At 54.6% G+C, this 17,426-nt stretch overlaps 8 protein-coding genes across 9 annotated transcripts; 4 read left to right on the top strand and 4 right to left on the bottom strand.

Moving 5' to 3' along the window:
* Nucleotides 1-726: 726 nt before the first annotated feature.
* LMH87_010530 (uncharacterized protein) lies at nucleotides 727-5,121 on the top strand (the record flags this gene model as incomplete). Its single annotated transcript, XM_056197702.1, has 2 exons — nucleotides 727-918; nucleotides 982-5,121. The coding sequence occupies 2 exons, from the start codon at nucleotides 727-729 to the stop codon at nucleotides 5,119-5,121; spliced, it is 4,332 nt and encodes a 1,443-aa protein (XP_056054725.1).
* A 532-nt stretch (nucleotides 5,122-5,653) lies between these two features.
* On the bottom strand, nucleotides 5,654-6,968 carry LMH87_010529 (uncharacterized protein; the record flags this gene model as incomplete). Its single annotated transcript, XM_056197701.1, has 2 exons — nucleotides 5,654-6,298; nucleotides 6,393-6,968. The coding sequence occupies 2 exons, from the start codon at nucleotides 6,966-6,968 to the stop codon at nucleotides 5,654-5,656; spliced, it is 1,221 nt and encodes a 406-aa protein (XP_056054724.1).
* A 544-nt stretch (nucleotides 6,969-7,512) lies between these two features.
* Nucleotides 7,513-8,735, bottom strand: LMH87_010528 (uncharacterized protein; the record flags this gene model as incomplete). Its single annotated transcript, XM_056197700.1, has 4 exons — nucleotides 7,513-7,535; nucleotides 7,614-7,626; nucleotides 7,840-8,287; nucleotides 8,368-8,735. The coding sequence occupies 4 exons, from the start codon at nucleotides 8,733-8,735 to the stop codon at nucleotides 7,513-7,515; spliced, it is 852 nt and encodes a 283-aa protein (XP_056054723.1).
* Nucleotides 8,736-9,649: 914 nt separating this feature from the next.
* Nucleotides 9,650-10,944, top strand: LMH87_010527 (uncharacterized protein; the record flags this gene model as incomplete). Of its 2 annotated transcripts, XM_056197699.1 has the most annotated exons (4): nucleotides 9,650-10,093; nucleotides 10,147-10,152; nucleotides 10,245-10,659; nucleotides 10,742-10,944. In XM_056197699.1, 4 exons carry the CDS (start codon nucleotides 9,650-9,652, stop codon nucleotides 10,942-10,944), a joined length of 1,068 nt encoding a protein of 355 aa, XP_056054722.1. The 2 variants fall into 2 exon arrangements, with proteins under 2 accessions (XP_056054722.1, XP_056054721.1); XM_056197698.1 differs by lacking the exon at nucleotides 10,147-10,152 and having other exon boundaries at nucleotides 9,650-10,141.
* Nucleotides 10,945-11,400: 456 nt separating this feature from the next.
* Nucleotides 11,401-12,673, bottom strand: LMH87_010526 (uncharacterized protein; the record flags this gene model as incomplete). Its single annotated transcript, XM_056197697.1, has 2 exons — nucleotides 11,401-12,375; nucleotides 12,497-12,673. The coding sequence occupies 2 exons, from the start codon at nucleotides 12,671-12,673 to the stop codon at nucleotides 11,401-11,403; spliced, it is 1,152 nt and encodes a 383-aa protein (XP_056054720.1).
* A 714-nt stretch (nucleotides 12,674-13,387) lies between these two features.
* LMH87_010525 (uncharacterized protein) lies at nucleotides 13,388-14,452 on the top strand (the record flags this gene model as incomplete). The annotated part of the gene is made up of 2 exons (XM_056197696.1): nucleotides 13,388-13,875; nucleotides 13,924-14,452. The coding sequence occupies 2 exons, from the start codon at nucleotides 13,388-13,390 to the stop codon at nucleotides 14,450-14,452; spliced, it is 1,017 nt and encodes a 338-aa protein (XP_056054719.1).
* Nucleotides 14,453-14,634: 182 nt separating this feature from the next.
* On the bottom strand, nucleotides 14,635-15,407 carry LMH87_010524 (uncharacterized protein; the record flags this gene model as incomplete). The annotated part of the gene is made up of 2 exons (XM_056197695.1): nucleotides 14,635-15,241; nucleotides 15,334-15,407. The coding sequence occupies 2 exons, from the start codon at nucleotides 15,405-15,407 to the stop codon at nucleotides 14,635-14,637; spliced, it is 681 nt and encodes a 226-aa protein (XP_056054718.1).
* A 507-nt stretch (nucleotides 15,408-15,914) lies between these two features.
* Nucleotides 15,915-17,378, top strand: LMH87_010523 (uncharacterized protein; the record flags this gene model as incomplete). The annotated part of the gene is made up of 2 exons (XM_056197694.1): nucleotides 15,915-16,070; nucleotides 16,125-17,378. The coding sequence occupies 2 exons, from the start codon at nucleotides 15,915-15,917 to the stop codon at nucleotides 17,376-17,378; spliced, it is 1,410 nt and encodes a 469-aa protein (XP_056054717.1).
* Between the last annotated feature and the right edge of the window lie 48 nt (nucleotides 17,379-17,426).

Genomic DNA, 17,426 nt, shown 5'->3' with positions numbered 1-17,426 from the left:
TCTTCAGCACCATGTCTGCAACCCAGATTCTACTTGTGGCCGTCGTCGCCTTACTTGCACCTGCTTCTGCCAGCCCGCGTAAGTCTCCCCGTACCCGCTCGGAAGCGGCACAACAAATCTGACTGGGCAACAGAATACCATGGAGGCGGTGATGCTTCTGCTATCGACACTACCGAGGCTGCTGTGTAATCGCGGGGCTATCCTCAGCAATACACTTGAAGTCCTCTAGTGTATCTTATCTTCTGCTGTCTTTCCCGCGACATAGATTTAGCTACTAGAGCGTTGAAATTGAAGAAAGTCGACATTCTCCCAGTAATTCACAAGCGAAACCAGGTGAAAAGAAATGCTGCAGTGCAGAGTCTTGCAGCTTTCGACCAGCTTTCGCTGAGAGGAGGGCAATAAATTGGCCAGCTATGCGGCACAGTCGGCCCTAGCTCGAGTGACCGCAGTAGCGTCGTATTATGCGCAGCTCAGCTTGTAAATACATGCATCTCAAAAAAGGCCAGTTTGAACCAACCAAGGAAATTGACCAAGGGGTACTCTCGGGAACCTTTGAGCAATCGGCCGCGGGCCTAAGCCCGCCCCCAGCCCACCACTATCCCCCGCATATAGCCTGACATTTCTGCCACCACCGATCTCCTCCCGTGTCTGAGCCAACCAACTGTTCCTGGTCATTCTTCGTTTCCAGATCTTTCGTTCCGGCTGCCTTTGCAGCGTGCCCAAAGGATGTTCTCGCTCGCAGACAACGTGTTCTGGCCGCATGGCTTTCCCATCTTCGACTTCAGCTTGGTCTTCGAGGAGAGTATCCTCCAGATCCTACCATCGAGCTCGTTCATCTTGTTTGGCCCTGCCATTATTCTGCATTACCGTCAGACCAATGCCCGTATTCGTCAGAACAAATTGCTATGGACAAAAGTGGTATGTCGAATGCTCACAGTCCGTTTTGGCTGAACAGTTAGGAACTAATAGCACTGTCCGCAGGGTGTCACCTTTGTCCTGTGTGTTTTGGAGCTTGTCAGCGTGGTATTGCGCTGTCTATCGACGACTCGTACGGATACAACGGACGCGGCTGCAGTGCTCGAACTTGTTGCCGCTGTGACTATCGCTGCTGTGGTGTATGTTGAGCACCGACATGCGATCAGAACCTCGACACTGCTCGGCCTCTATCTTGCGATAGGCACTCTCATAGACGGGACCAAGAGTCGCTCATACTTCAAGCGCGATCTGACTACCTCTGGGGCTGTTGCGGCAGCTACTTGCGCCGTGCGACTTGCCTTGGTAATCCTCGAGGAAATACCGAAAACGAACCTCATCATTGACCCCAAGCTTCGCACTCTATCTGAGGGCGAAGCTACTAGTGGGTTTTTTAGTAGACTGTTTTTCCTTTTCCTTCAGCCAATGATGCGCACTGGATATCGAGGCGTACTTGCCATGGACGACATGAGCAACCTCGGTATTGAGTTCGCTGCGAGGAACCTCTTCTACAGTCTATCAGGCTACTGGCCAACTTCAAGAAGAACGTCGAAGAACTCTCTGTTTCTTTCCTGCTGCTATATGTTCAAATGGTCCATTCTCCTCATTGCCATTCCTCGGCTACTTCTCACCGGCTGCATGTTCGCCCAACCGTTCGTCATGTCTGACGTGATTAGCTCCATCCAAAGGCCAGATGACGACGAGAAAGGCGGCCTTGTTGGAGCGACGGTGTTGTCATTCGGAGGAGCTGCAATATTTCGGGTAACTACTACGCATTTAAAAAATCGCCTGGTCACTCGAGCGCGTGGCGCTTTGATGTCTCAAGTCTATGATAAGTCATTTCGTCTGAAGACTTCTGAAGCAAAAAAGCAAGCGGGAATAACTCTGATGAGTGCCGATTTCGAGAACATCGCCGCCGGCATCCCCAATTGCATCGAAATTCCATTTGCAATTATCGAATCGGGCCTCGGGATGTATTTCCTAGCCCGCTTCATTCACCAGTCCTGCCTGGTCCTGTTTGCTCCGCTCATCATAACCCTCGCCATGGGTTACATCTTTGGAAAATACTCCTCGTCAGCTATGATGTACTGGAATGAACACATTCAAGTGAGAGTGGCAAAAACTTCACAAGTCCTCGCGCAGCTTCCAGCAATCAAATGCCTTGGCCTTGGCCCCAAAATTGCGCAATTCGTTCAAGATCTCCGAGTTGTTGAGACCATTGCATCAAGGAGATTCCGCCGCGTCCACGCGCTATCAACCGGAGCGGCTGTTGTGGTTGATAGAATGACGCCTGTACTTGTCGTCGTGACCGGGGTATACACCGGTATGTTTGGAGATACGATCGATGCGGAAATCCTTTATCCTACCCTGGGTATCGTGACGCTGGTGCAATCGCCACTCGCAAGTCTCTTAAGAATTTACCCATCGGCCATGTCGATGCTGGGGTGCTTTGAGAGATTTCAGAAATTCCTATGTCAAGATGAACATCAAGACATGCGTACAATCTATCGCACATGCCCTAACACATCGCAAGAAAATGAAAAGGAATCATCTTCTGGAATACGAGTTACCCCAGAGAGCTCCGGTGCGCAGACGACATTCCCTGTGTTCTGCTTTGAGAAGGCCACTCTTGCTCCCCGTGGATCAGACGAGGCAGTTCTCTCAAATGTAGACTTCTCTATCGAGAATGGGACCGTCACGTCGATGTTCGGCCCTACAGGTTCTGGAAAGACGACCTTTGCTGAGAGCATGCTGGGCGAAGCGGAAGTTCTCGAAGGGAAAATCTACGTCGATGGAACAGTTGGGGCTATAGCTGTCTGCGGTCAAGAGGCATACCTACCAAACGACACGGTTCGTGCCTGCATCGTTGGTGCCTGCAAGTATGAGCCCGCTTGGTTCAATACGGTCATCACATACTGTAAGCTGCTTGAGGACCTCAAGCGACTGCCGAACGGCGAGCACTATGTCATTGGCAGCGGTGGCATTGCTCTGAGTGGCGGACAGCGCCAACGGATTGGAATTGCCCGAGCTGTGTACGCGCGAACTGAGGCGATCATCTTCGATGATGTATTCAGTGCTCTCGATAAGCGAACAGCTATTGAGATCCTGTCTAACCTCTGCGGTAGAGGGGGCCTCCTTCGGCAGCTGAATTGTACAGTGGTGCTCTCTAGCTACTTACCAGAGTGCATCGATGTTGCCGACAACCTTCTCCTCTTTGACGGCAATGGGAATATCTCGTTCGAGAAGTGTCAATCTAATGGCAAAGTGCAGAAGCAGGTCGCTTGCCTTATCCGCCAAGGCTTTCTGGGAGAAGAAGAGGACCTTCCGGTCGAGGAAGCGCCCACCCTGAACCAGCTTAAGCATGAACCAGGCCCACCAAATGCTGGTGTTCAACGTGAGAATGACTCGCGCCGAAAGGGCAGCAAGAGTCTATATCTTCTCTGGATCGATACAATTGGGCGCGTATCAATGTTCGTTTTCACTCTTTTGCTCTTCTTGATGGCACTGGCCGAGTCTTTCTCGCCCATTTATTTGAGGCTTTGGATCGACTTTGCCCCAGGGAACAGGAAGTTCCTTATCGGATACGCCTTGATATCTGCGAGCGCCGGTGTGCTCTCGAGTCTCTGTTTGTACAGCATGTTCATCAAATTAGCACCGCGTGCTTCTATTGGGCTACATGAGCGACTCACAAGTGTGGTAACACGAGCTACGCTGGGGTTTTTAAGCTCTACTGACTCGGGATCTCTCTTGAATCGATACAGTGAAGACATGGAAGGATTATCCAAGCGTGTACCGGCCAAGGTGTACTCAGTGCTTTACTTTTCATTCGCTGTGCTGATAAACATTGGAGCCATCCTCGCGGGCGCAACATACATGTCAGCGATCTTGCCTGTGGTCTTTGGCTTCCTTTTCTTCATACAGAGGTACTACCTTCGCACGTCTCGCCAGCTTCGACTTCTCGAGATTGAAGCCAAAGCGCCCCTGGTCAGATCCCTGCGTGACATTGGCACCGGCATTGTCTATATACGCGCATTTCGCACGCAAGAACATGACTTTGCGCGTTGCTTGTACATCCTGGACCAATCGCAAAAGCCATATTACTTCCTTCTGGCTTCGCAAGCATTCCTTTCGCTTATGCTAGACCTTGTTGTCGCATTAATGGCACTCACACTGTCAGTCCTTGCACTCTATGTAAAGGACTCAACCTCGGCGAATGCTGCAGGTCTTGCATTCCTGAACCTCATCACTCTCGGTACTGGTTTCAACATGGTCATCAATGCTTGGACTGCGATGGAAATTTCGGTTGGCTCTCTAGCGAGGTTGCGAAACTTTATGAGAGATACCCCCACGGAGAAGAAGGTAGGAGAGACGAACCTGCCAGAAAACTGGCCTTCCCGGGGCGAGGTCATTTTCCAAGATGTTGTCGCTCGCTACAAAGTAGATGACGGTAGCCAAGAGCCCGACGTTCTTCGACAAATAGAACTCTTCATTGAGCCCGGAAAGAAGATTGGCGTCATGGGACGCACTGGCAGCGGCAAGTCTTCTCTCCTGTACGCAATCCTTGGGTTCTTGGAGTACGACGGCACTATTAGCATCGACGGCATCGACGTCAAAACTGCTGATCCTGATGAGCTTCGCTCCCGCATTATAACCATTACTCAAGAGTTGGTCGAACTGGACGGGACAGTTCGAGATAACCTGCTTCCATACGACAAGTCTTGGGGCGAGACAAAGCCGGCCAAGCTGGACGTGGACCAGCAGGCAGAAGCCGAGAGGAGAGACCAAATTGTCCGAGAGACTCTAATAAGGCTGCGGATTTGGGACCGACTTCCTCGCAAAGGTGGCCTGGATGCCGTGCTGGAGGAGGTCGGATACTCGTACGGAGAGAAACAATTGCTATGTATCGCAAGAGCAGTCGTGCGCAGGCGCTTGACAGGCAGCAAGCTCGTGCTGGTCGATGAGGCGACGGCAAATGTGGACACCTGGCGAGATCAAATCGTGCGGGAAATGATGGTGGAGTATTTTCGAGGTTGTACGATCATTGTGGTCGCGCATCGTGAAGAAACTATCGCCGACACCAATCGCACACTGCACATGGCGGGTGGCCAGATTGAGCATGTGGACGACTGGGATAACTACCAAGGCTAGTTGGATTTGCAACTGTCATTCTTTTTTCTATCATGCACATATTTCTTCATTACTACTTATCTATGGGTCGTCATTTTTGCTTTCTCATTGTCTACTCTGTTCATGGCTAGTGGGCGACCAGCCAATTACTACTACACCGTCGCGTTGTCTTGTTTTGCTTTTATGGTTGCTGCATAACATTTACTGTATTTACTACTGCTTTATGGCGCTTTTTGGTTAGCTAGTTACTGCTATGATTACCTATAATTTTTCTTAAGACAAAAGCCATCCGAGAACTGCCGCCAGACTATCGGCTGAGTAGTGAAATGATACAACATTTTAGGCGTGATACGCAAGCTGCATCACATTTTTTATGCGCGTATTTGTGCTTCAGATGCAGATTCACCATGTGTCGATTGCTAGAGTTACACCATTCCTAAGTAGAAAGCAATAATAACATGTCCCAAACGCCGTCGCTGAGGTTCTGGGTCGACCCGATGCGAAACCCCATACCATTTTTCTTTGCATTTTACAATAGACCTCCCTATGCGCTCTATATCGCCGTCGGCGCAGCGTCCTTTTTCCAGCCCTTGGAGCGCATGTTCAGCTCAACCGTCTTCCAGATGGACTCGACGGCCTCCTTGTCGCGGAAGCGCGAGGCGTCGAAGCCGACGCCGCGCCAGCGGTCAATGTTGGCCGACAGCACGCGGTGGCCCCAGTCACGGACGTTATCCGGGGCCTGGTCGCCGCGCCAGCCGACATAGATGCCCTGGACGTGCTTGAAGAGCTCGTTGGGGCTGCTCCACTTGTAGTTTTTGAACTGCCACGTCTGGCCGGTAGTGAAGACGGCGACGACGCGGGGCCAGTACTCGGGCTTGAACTGCTCGGGGCCCTCGACAAGGATGAAGCGCATCGGGCGGTTGGGGTCGACGGCGCGGATGACGCGCTGCACGTGCAGCATGCTGACGGTCGAGGCGCCGGCGTCGGGCGGCACGAACTTGCCGTCCTCGAGGAACGAGCGCGCGTTGGACAAGCGCAGCAGCGACGACGCCGAAGGCGACAGCAAGATGATGGGGTCCGGCCTCCTAGACGGGCCCTTTTGGTTGAGCGACAGGGACGTGTTGGCCACCAGGTTCGCGGTCGACTGGGACTTGCGCTGGATAAAGGGCGCGGCAAGCTTGCGCACGTGTGAAAAGTCCTATACATGACAATCTGTGTTAGTTTATGAGCTCGGAGCATTGCTGCTTAACCCATTGGGACAGCAGCCGGTTTGGAGCAGGGGGAAAGCCTACCGTGGGCTTGATACCCCTCAGAACAGTATTGCGATCTCCCATGCGTCGCTCCCCGTCGTAGATGCTCGCCAATCGCGGATCCAAAGTTCCCTTGCCAGCGCGTGCCTGCACCGCCGCCGACGCACCCTTTGTCACGGGCGCCGCCGCCGCCACCGCGGCCTGGTCGTCCGCAAGCGGCTTTATGTATTCCGACTCCTCGCTCGCGCCCTCGAGCCAGGTGATGAGATCGAGGCGCTCGATGAAGCCCAGGTTCTGGACGTTGGCGGCGGCGCCGAGCTCGCCGTTGAGCGCGGCCGCGGCGGCATTGTACTCGGGGATGGCCAGCTCGCGGTTCAGCCAGGCAAAGTAGATGGAACGCAGGTCGACGGGGTTGTCGCTGGAGATGAAGCGCGTCGCGGCGTCCATGGGCAGCACCACGACCGCCTGGTCGTCGGCCGTCGGGATCAGCAGGTGGCTGGCCTGCGCGAGGCCGACCTCGGGCGAGCCCGCGTCGGCGGACGCGCTGGGCGTAATGGCATGGCCGGCGGCGATGGCCTGTCGCAGCCGCAGCAGCGGGTCTTGCTCGTTGGCCGCCATTTCTCGTCGGGGGTGGTGGAAAAGGGGTCGGTTGGGCGTTTGAAGAGAGAGCTTCGAGCTTTCTTGAGCGGCGCGAGTGAAGCTGGTTGGCAGAGGCCAAATTTGTGGCGCAGGCGTACAAATCCGGTTTAGCGCTTCATCACTGTGCACAATACAGACTGGGAGGTACCAAAAAGACAGAATTGCGAGGATGAAATGCAACTTTAGAACTGAATGCTACTGCTTGAAAATTACTTGGCTCGGTTTAGTTTCAATTCTGGCTTTAATCGCAGCTCGCTACGATGACTGTGGCTGTAACGTGGGAGGATGGATTTGATCATTGGGGACAATCTCACTTACACCGAGGTGCCCCGTGGCGGAAGAGCAAGCCTGGGATGGGGCAGAAGCGTGCATCTACTTACAGAAAGAGGCTGGTGAGTCGATTTTTTCTGTGCTATTTTTTTATATCTATTTTGGAGGGGGGACTTTCGGTTCTTCCCCAACTCTTTGCCTCATTTCGTATGCTGGCATTTCAGTGCCTTCTAGAGCACTACGATAATTCGTGTCAACAGTGGTGCTTGTCTGGTGCTAAGATTACAATAACTTTTAGCAATTTCGTATCATGTAGGACCTTTTTTGAACAGTTTTACTGAAACTGAAACTCACTAGAGCACTCATACTAAAGAGAAGTGTACATTGTCTCTAGCTTGTATCAACCAAGCGATCCTTCTATCTTTCCAAGACGGCGCGTAGCCGCATCGCGGTGAAAATGAGCACAGCATGCCCACACTCATTTAAGCTGGCAGGCGGTAATTTGGCCCTCCAAATGCGGTTTCGGCTGGATAGTGGCAATGGACGAGTTCGTCACGGAATCCTCCGGCTTCGCACTCACAGCACGCTTGCTGTTGCCGCTCATCTGCACCGTCGCGCTATTGGCAAAGCGTCTGGTGCAGCTCCCGCCCGACTTAATAAAGGCGCCAAAGTACCATTCATACGCCATATACTGATTTTGTATCGTCGGCCACCAGTCCGTAATGCTGCCGAAGCCGCCGGCGAGGTTGGCGTCGGCCACGCCGCACTTGCCCACCTCGGCAAAGTCCTCCATCCAGTTGGCGCGGCCGTACTCGCTGGGCGTGTGCGAGTCGCGGTAGTAGGCGTCGCTCCAGATGCGTGAACTGCTGAAGGTGTCGCCGTAGCCCGACAGCGCGTACCAGTCCATGCTATGCGACACCTCGTGCAGGAGGAGCGGCATGTCGATTCTAGAAAAGAAGCGAACGTCGCCGCTGGGGGTTGCCTGAGCATCCCACTTGGAAAGATAGGAAGGCAAGCCGACCAAGTGTCTGGGAAGGAAGAGTAGATGAAATGTTAGTTGAAAGGTGTTCCATGTACGGCTGAATCCTCTGCAGCCGCGAAGACTTACCTTACAAACTGGCGCATGCCGACTGGCGTGCGGCCAAACATTTCAAGCATGTTGCCTTCGTCGGCTGCCGAGTCCTTGTGCCGACAAAAAATCCAGGCCCTGTCACAGTCGGCATAGTGAGCACTGAACACGGTAAAGTCATTTGGGTCCAGACCAAACTCATTCGCCATGTCCTTGCATGATTGCGGCAGCCAGCCGTGAACCCAGTAGTCACGGCTGTAACTGCCGGCAAAGCCGAGTTGGTGCTCAAGATGAGCCGCCATCTTCCCATAGTTGAACTGATCATCCGGGATACCAGCGTGAGGCAAAAGATCAGCCAAGGCGGGGATGGCCATGGCGAGCGAGGCGGCAAAGACATCGAACTTCATGGTGATACTTTTTTGGCGTTTGAGCAGAGTGATTAAATACTGAAAGAAGATTTGAAGAAGAACTCTGATGAGCTCGACGGTTTCTACGAGTTTTTCCCCTTTTATATATACGGCACTCTACAACAGCAGTCCACAGAAGGCTCAATACAAATATTGCGCCTATATAAGCAGGCCGAATAACTCGCGCTTTTATGATCTAGGAACGATAGAGCCCCACGGTTATCATATAGTACTGCCTCTAGTAATAGAAGCATCACCCAATATTGACTATACAAACAACTCTAAATACCCCACAACATTCTGACATATTTAGTGACTCTTTTTTACAGTAAGCTTCAGTTAACATTGGATCCCACTTCACCTCTCAAAGGGGAAGAATCTCCGAGATCATGACCCGACTATGAGCCAGCCTTGTGATCTAATAAACAGTGTTGCTACCGGGAGGCTCTTGAATGATTCAGCAACGGCCACCGGTAAGAAAAAGTGACCACGCCAGCATCTTTCTTTCTTTTTTTTTTTTGGCAAATGTCAACACAGACGATGAGATAAAATTGGCTAGCTTCTCACAAAGGCTAAACAGGCGAGGGGACTGAAATACGGCAGTCTTCTACCAACATCGACATAACGGTCAATTTGAATGATTGAAGGACAGTCGTCACTTTTCGACCAACATCAAGATGCACGCCGAAACGGCATCGGCCAATTCCCTCAAAAGGTATAAATGGGCTTTGCTTGTCGGAACGCTAATGCAGTCTCGGCTGGCCTTGGGCGATCCTTCGCGGAATACGTGCGCAGCCGTAAGCTCAGGGTTACAGTCAACGAGTCGAGCGCGTATGACATGATTGACTTGACAATTCTTCTTTGTTTTCCTCCAAGTCTCAACTGACATCTATCTTTCTTCTCCCCTTATAGCGATGCGCTACCGACAGCTCTTTGCAGCGGCGCAGCCGATCCTTGCGGTCGGGGCCGTCATTCATATCCAGCCGGCGGCCCGGGACATTGACAACACGCAGCGGTTTGGCGAGAACCCGATCCGCAGCTTCCACACCGAGTACCTCGGGGCGCAGCTGTCGGCCAACAGCTGCAACGAGCGCGACCTCGGCTTCGCCGGCCACATCCAGGGCAAGTGGTTCGGCGTCTACGGCGACAACATCGGCTGCGCGCCGGGCGTCCACGACCCGGACCAGGGCGACCACGTCACCCACAACTTTGTCCGCGACTCGGTCGCCGCGCTGACGGACAACCCGCTGCTCGTCATCGACCAGAACCTCGACGGCAGGGGCTACCCGCAGCAGTTCACGCCGTGGATCTCATGGTGGGGAGAGACGGCGGAGACGGGCTTTGGCGGCACGAGCGTGGTGGAAACGGACTGGGACTCGGCGACGGGAGCCATCTACTACCTGATTGTAAGAAAAAGGTCGCACCATCATCCTTCTTGTTATCGGCACCTACTACAAGGACACGCGATGTAGGGTGCGCTTTTGCTGACGCCGAAGGGACCTGACACAGAACGAGCATGAGGACTATGCTCACGCGGGAATCGGCAAGGTTCAGATCCAGAATGGCTCGCTCCGCATGATTGAGCGTCTCGGCGCCAACGGCTGGTGGTGGGACACCAACAAGACGGCCAAATGGGGCGATACGTGTGCGTACCGCGACGAGCGCGGCGAGTACATCTACCTCCTCGGCAACCCGCCCCAGACCCAGAAAGGCGCCGCGGCGCAGTACATCTACCAGGCGCGCGTCAAGGCCACCGAGGCCTTTGACCTGAGCCGGTACGAGTACTGGTGGGGTCGTCAGCGAGGCTGGCGATCGGAGCTCCTCGACACCTTCAACGCCGAGACGGCCGTCATGTGGGGAGCCGGGCAGGGCTCCATGGTCTACAGCAACTTTCACAACTGCTACTTTTACGTCCACACATACTGTACGTAACACGCGAGGCATTGTGACCCTAACCCCCCACCCTCGCATTGCGCAAAGGCAACTGACTCTGCTTCTGGATCTAGTCACCGGCAAGGTCCTCATCAGGACTGCTCCCAGCCCCGAGGGACCATGGAGTGCAGATGTAGAGGTGTATAGCACCACCCCGTTCAAGGATTACATTTACGCCGGGGTCGCGTACCCGTACCTAGACATTGGCTCCAAGACTCTGACAATGGCTTACACAAACCATAACCACATCGAGGTTATAAAGACGACATTCTATTAGAGAGAAAGAGTCGCGATCGAGCTAGAGCCAAAGCTAGAATCTATCGGAATGGCCGTTCGCTCGTCGCAGAGGAGCAGCCTACAAGACAGCAATAGACAGCCTACTACTTTCAATGAGGTTCAACATATATATACTCTTGTCATTCGATATTCTATCGTTATGTATACTGCAATGCAGTCTTGCTATCCGATGTTCTGTCGTTATGTATACTGCAAATGTATAAAAGACAAGGCCCGTGCGAATACTCCTTTCTCTGCCGAGAAGACATATCAAGAAAACCACGGCCGGCCTTCTGCCAGCGGACCAACCGACCCTCAACAAAGAAAAAAATGACGATGAAAAAAACCCAAACAATAGTCGCTCAAACCTTGCCGTGTGTAGAATGACCTATAAAACGCCAACCCCATATAGTCTATCTCGAAACCTTTTTTCATTTCTTGAAAAACCCACCAGTGCCTAAATACCGAGGACGAGCTTCATTCTCTCATATGTATAGAAGCTCACAGCCGCCAAGGGAATAACCTTGACGTATCCAATCGTCAGACCGACAAAAAACCCCCGGAAGCCGCGCTCCTTCCAAATCATGTTTGCGGTCTCACCAATACGCAACCGACGACCGTCGCCCACGGCACCGCCGACCTGCATTCGCCGGCGAATGACCTCGAGCGGATACGAGGCCGTTTGCGAAATCAAGCCAGCCGCGCCGCCAGCGCACAGCTCCGCCCAGGACCGCAGAGCCGCGGGCTTGCCAGGCGGGTGGTTTGCCTTTTTCGGCAACGTCGTGTACTCGGCTACCATGGGGTGTCGCAGCATATCGGTGGCGGTGTCGTGCGTCAGGAAGGACATGCCGGCGTAGGGCAGCATGCCGAGCATGGTCGGGGTGAAGCCGCGGTAAAAGTTGACCAGTCCCTTGCGCGGCGTTACCGCGTCGACAACCTTGGCAGTCTCGTGGACGACCTCGCCGACGGGACTTGGCGCCCCCGCGCTCGGTAGCCGCGCCGTAGCCGTCTTGTTGACGGGCTGCTCGTTGTATATTTGCCGGCAGATGGAGATGAGGGGTGATCGGCCCTGCGATTTCGTCTCAAAGGCCAGGCGCACGCGGATGACCTCGAGCGGATATGTGAAGAAGACGGAGGTGACGCCGGCGAGGCTGCCGCTGACGAGCCGGCGCAGTGGCGTCTCGTAGGTCTTATCGGGAATCATGACGGCTCGTATTTGCTCATAGGCCAGAAACTTGATGCCTGCATATGGGAAGATTCGAAGAAGCGTGGCCGAGTGGCCGCGGAAGAGGCCGCGACTGCCCTCGTGGCCGTAGATATCTCGCATGGCCGACAAGACGCCAAAGGACGAGCCGGTGTACTTGGCAAACTGCGGGTTGCTGGCCTGGAAGAGAATCTTCACTCGATCGAGCGGCGCGACCAATGTTTTTGCCTAAATGGGACATGTTAGGGACGAAGACTTGCAGACAACTGTATTCAGCAGCAATCAAAGCGCGCAGCCGACTGTTGCTTGCCGGCTGCTTTGGCTGTTTGTAGGGGCTTATTCGGCTTACGGTGCAGCCGGCGACTCCTCCAGCGACGCCGGATCGCCAGGCATAGTCAAACGAAAAGGCTTTTGACTTCGGCATGACTTTGTTCTCGTCGTCGGTCGGACAGAGGGCGGGCTCCGTCTTGGCCTGCTTCGCGGCGGCGACGCCATGCTGTGCTTTGGTCTGGGCGGCTTGGGCCATGGACGAGAGGTCCGCCGCGTAGGTCTGCGGCATCGCCAGAGGGACAGGCGGGACGGGGAAAAACGCGGCGGGTAGCGTAGAGGAACGGTAAAACCTGCAGTGTTATGAAATGAACATGCCGGTTGCAATGCAGGAGTAAGGAGGGAAAAAAGGCGGCCTCGCAGGCGGGGGAATTCAAAGTGTCGTGTGTGTCTTTGTCAAGGCAAGATTGCTCTGGGCAGTGCGTCGGGTGCCACTCGGACAGGGAATTTGGCTTTTGGAGTCGACGTGGGGAGCAAATAGCAGTCGCCATTTTGGCGATTACCTCTGCTCGGCTCCCCGGAAATTGGTGCGTCATTCGCCCGGCAGCGCTGGAGAGACCCAGATTCCAGCGGTCACGCCCACTGCAAGCCCTTGTGCTCTGCAGCGCTTGTTACCTAGTGGCCGCAGACGGCCTTTACGGGCGCTGTTCTAGTGGGGTTTCCCTGGGCCAGCCGCTAACCCGCCACCCGAAGCCGACAATTACCGAGAAATATTCGTGGGTGACTTTTTTCTTTCTCTGGGGCGAGTCGGCGTTATGCCGAGCGGACGGGCTAGTTAATAGCCCATTCAACTGCCAACTACTGGTACAACGCCGCACTCACACCGTATCATATCGGCATCCTCTCCGACTTCCATGCACGCCATGTAAGCCGCAGACTCATTGTTATTATTATACACCGGCCTCTTCTCTTCATGCAGCACCAGCAGCGGCCGCCCTCCAAAGCCGCCTCTGCCCAGCTGCTGCCTTCTTCCGTCCTCTACCGCAGCCCCGACAGCGCCACTGTCATATTGGATATTCCCAGATCCCTCGAGGAGAGCCAGGTGCTGCCCGGTGAGGAACACTCTGCCCAATGCCGGATTTACTCGTCCGTAGCCCCGACAGCTCCTTTCGAGCTACCGGAGCCAGCGCATGGCCTTGAGCCCGATGCGACTGCTTCGCCAGCGTCGCAGATTGCTACCTTGATGACGGCGGAGAGTCTTCGAAGCGTACTAGAGGTTCTCTCGCAGGATTATACAGGCGCATATTGCCTGCCGCGTCAGATAGCTCCAGAGTCGTCACCATCATCATCGCCGTCATTGCAGACCGAGGAGGACTCTGAACCATGCAACCCACCCGACGCCAACCATCTGCATGGCTCCATTTACAACACAGCGCAAGCTTTTCTGCAGCGCGCGCCTAAGTTTAATCTCATCGTCCTGGATCCTCCCTGGCCTAACCGCTCTGCCAGGCGCAAAACGACGGCGGCGGCCGGCTACAAAACGGCCAGCTCGCTCTCCTCCATCCGCGCGCTCCTCTGCGCCATCCCTGTCCGCGCCCACCTCCACGACGACGGCCTGGTCGCCGTCTGGATCACCAATAAACCTCGCATCGTAGATCTGCTCACCGCGCCAGGCGGCGTCTTTGAGGAGTGGGGGCTGGAGTTCGTAGCGGAATGGACGTGGCTCAAGGTCACGGCCGACGGGCGTCCCTTGTTCCCGCTCGCCGCGGCCTGGCGCAGGCCCTGGGAGAAGCTCCTCGTAGCGAAGCGCAAGGGTCAGGCCGCGCCGCGCAGGCTGGCGCCCAAAACTATTGTTGCCGTGCCTGATCTTCATTCGCGCAAGCCCAACCTCAGAGGCCTGTTTGGAGACATTCTCGGTCCGGGCTACAGCGGCCTCGAGGTGTTTGCGCGTGGTCTGACGGCCGGATGGTGGAGCTGGGGAGACGAAGTGCTCAAATTTCAGCAGCCGCAGCATTGGCACACGAAGCAGTCTCCGTAGTCTAGTATTGGATACATTTCTTTTATATCATATACAAGGCGGCCGTGTTGGTCCGCCACTATGCAGCTACAGATATGCGCATCGCACATGCGCTAAAAGTACAATACCAGCTCTCTCGCTGTTTCTTATACAAGAGAGCTTCCATACATGGTTCTCGTCCCCGAATCCCCCGACCAAGGCTCTTATTGCGCAGGCTTCGGCTCCGTTCTGCCCTGTTTCGCATCCTTGGCCATGGCAATCTCCTCTGCAGCGGTCGCCGTCTTCGCGTTACTAGGCGTGCTGCCCGCCGCCTCCTGCACAATCGCGTCCCACTTGGAGTCGAGCTGCACCTGGTTCGACCACTTCTTTTTGCCCGTCAGCAGGTCCTTTGCTAGGTTGGCCAGCTCCTTGCGCTCCTTGGACTTGGGCTGGCGGCTCGCCATCGGGATGATCTTGTTTGCGGCGTTGTACTGGTCCTCGCGGCGCTGCTCCGCCGACTTCTCGCGCATCTCAAACAGCTCGTGGTTCCAGGGCTCGCGGTTTTCGGGCAACGCCGGCCACTGGAACGGCTGCGCGAGCTCGACCGTCATGATCTTGAGCGCCTGCGGCCGGTACGTCGAGCCCGCGCGGTTCGGGCGCTCCGCCAGCGGCCGCCCCTTGACGTACGACCGCACCGTCTTGACCTCGACGTTGTAGAGGTTCCACAGGTAGTCGCGGAGATCGAATTTCGTAAATGTGAGGGGCACCTGGAAGCAGGCTTCGTTCGCGGGGAGATGCTCTTTGTGTAGCATGGTGATGATGTGCGTTGGCCTGCCAAGGTTCGTCTTGTTAGCTGTGCTCGTCTCCTGCAACTTTTTTTTGTTGTCCCATGTCGCTCCAGGGACCGGATTGGGCATGCATACAGATAGACCTGCTTCTGACCAAGCCTAAAGGATGGTAATTGGCGCGCGGCCGCCGCCTTGACTGCTTCGGCCATGACGAATCGTTTATATGTGTGACGCTGCGTGATGCTCAAGACCTCCTACGCTGGCGTCGCGACGAAATTGTCCCCCAAAAAGTTCCATCGCCCAATCAAGTTGTGGCTAGGGCGGATTGTTACTAAGCAGGGCCGTGGCGCATGCTCAGGCCAAGGGTCAGGCGCGGAGGGCCGGCTGTACTCCGTAGCACAACTTTACCGCCTAAAATTTGAATGGTTATAAAAGTCCCTGTATTTTAAGGCGCCCCTCATCACTCATTCGTATCAACAGCTGAGCTCCTCTCATTAAACTAAAATCTTGCTGGCCTCAAGCTATCAGCCTAGTGCGACCCGCGTGACCACAAAACGTCATAGTATCTGTTGTGCAGCCTTTGCAAGCTGTCGTCGTATAACCGTGTTTAATCTTAAAAAACATCCGCGTCCGCAAACATTTAAAAAAGATGTTTGAACCGTCATGCTGCTCAGCCAGAATCGCCATCATCTCGGTGCCGTTGTTGTCCACTCGCAATGTCCGGTGAAGCTCCCACGTTGTCCCGCCCGCTCACGGCGTGGAACCAAGCAGCCCTGAGGGGATACATTAGGCAAGTGCATTGTTTCGAGACTGATGGCGGCTGTGAGGCGCTGGAGGTACTGCGCGGGAAGCTCAAGCAGGCTCTCAAACATGTGTGTCTTCGCATCCCCTACATGGCCGGCAAACTATCTCTATCCAAAGAACAGCCCGGTGTCATTCTTCTGCACACGCGCGAGGGTGATCACGTCAGGCTCATGACCAGCGATGTGCGCGGCAATAAAAACCTAGTCTACGCCAAGCTACGAGAGCGTGGTTTCCCGGCGAGTGCTTTTGTCGGGTCTGTATTCAATACGGACCATACACTTTGCGAAGACGGCCCTGCGATTCCCGTCTCTCAAATTCTACTGCTTCTGGTAGACGGCGGGATACTGATGTGCGTCTTTGTCTATCACTCAATCACAGATGGAGTGGGCGTCAACTATTTTCTCTCTGCAGTGGCAGCGGCTCTGAAAGACCAAGACACTTTTCTGCAGAAGCCGCTGGGCTATCCCAGCAGAATTGACATTCCGGTTCCGTCAAGCTCCTCGAAGGAGAAGAAGGACGCTGGAGTGGCCAAGGTCTTGAGCAAGCAATGCCCTGAGCTCAGTTTAGCGGAGACTGGAACCAACCACGAAGACTACATGACTAGCATGTTCGGTGTTTCTAAAGTCAAGTTTGGTGGTATCTTTGTATTTGGCCCAGAGAAGCTGCGACTGGTTAAAGATGCGGTCGTGTCTGCCGGCTACTCCCGCACGCCGTCCACCTTTGCCTGCCTAACCGTGCTTTCGTGGGCATTCATGACCACCACGCGGCTACGAACAGTCGGCATCGCAGAAAAGTCGAGAAAAGACAACACCAAGTGCCGTATTGTCATACCAACCTGGTGGGGAGACCGGCTGTTCCATGAGCAGTTGCGCGACTATGCAGGAAACGCAGTGGCGTTTACCGAAACCTGGCACGGCGCTGCGGACCTGTTCATCGTTGCAGAATCTGCCTCGACCGACCTGTCGCACGCCAAAGGCGCGCTGATGCGGCTGGTCAATAAAATTGAAGCAACGCTGGGCAGCGTCGACGAGGCGTTCATCAAGACGCGCTCGACGCTCTTCAACAATGTCGCTGACCCACGCCAGCTGCAATACAGCTTCACGCCGTCCGATCCAAAGCAGCTCTTCTTCAACTCGTGGCGACGACTTGGTGCCGATATTGAGTGGACCATACCGACCGCCGCAGGGCCGAAGAGCTTAACTGCGGACGCCATACGCAAAAGCCAGAGCGAGTGGAACGAGAGTGCAGGCTTGATCATGCCGGGAAGACGAGACAAGCTGGAATACGAGGCTGTGCTCAGCTCAGACGCTGACTCGATGGAATCGCTGCGAAAAAATAAAGCGTGGAAGAGCTGGATTGACAGGGAGAGATTCTGATAGCTGGCACGCCACAGGATTGCGTGTCATTCACATACACGGTTCCTT

This window comes from Akanthomyces muscarius, chromosome 5, assembly GCF_028009165.1.
Source record: "Akanthomyces muscarius strain Ve6 chromosome 5, whole genome shotgun sequence".
Lineage (NCBI taxonomy): Eukaryota > Fungi > Ascomycota > Sordariomycetes > Hypocreales > Cordycipitaceae > Akanthomyces > Akanthomyces muscarius.
The sequence above is the reverse complement of the archived record's forward strand: the minus strand, read 5'-3'. Positions and strand labels throughout refer to the sequence as shown.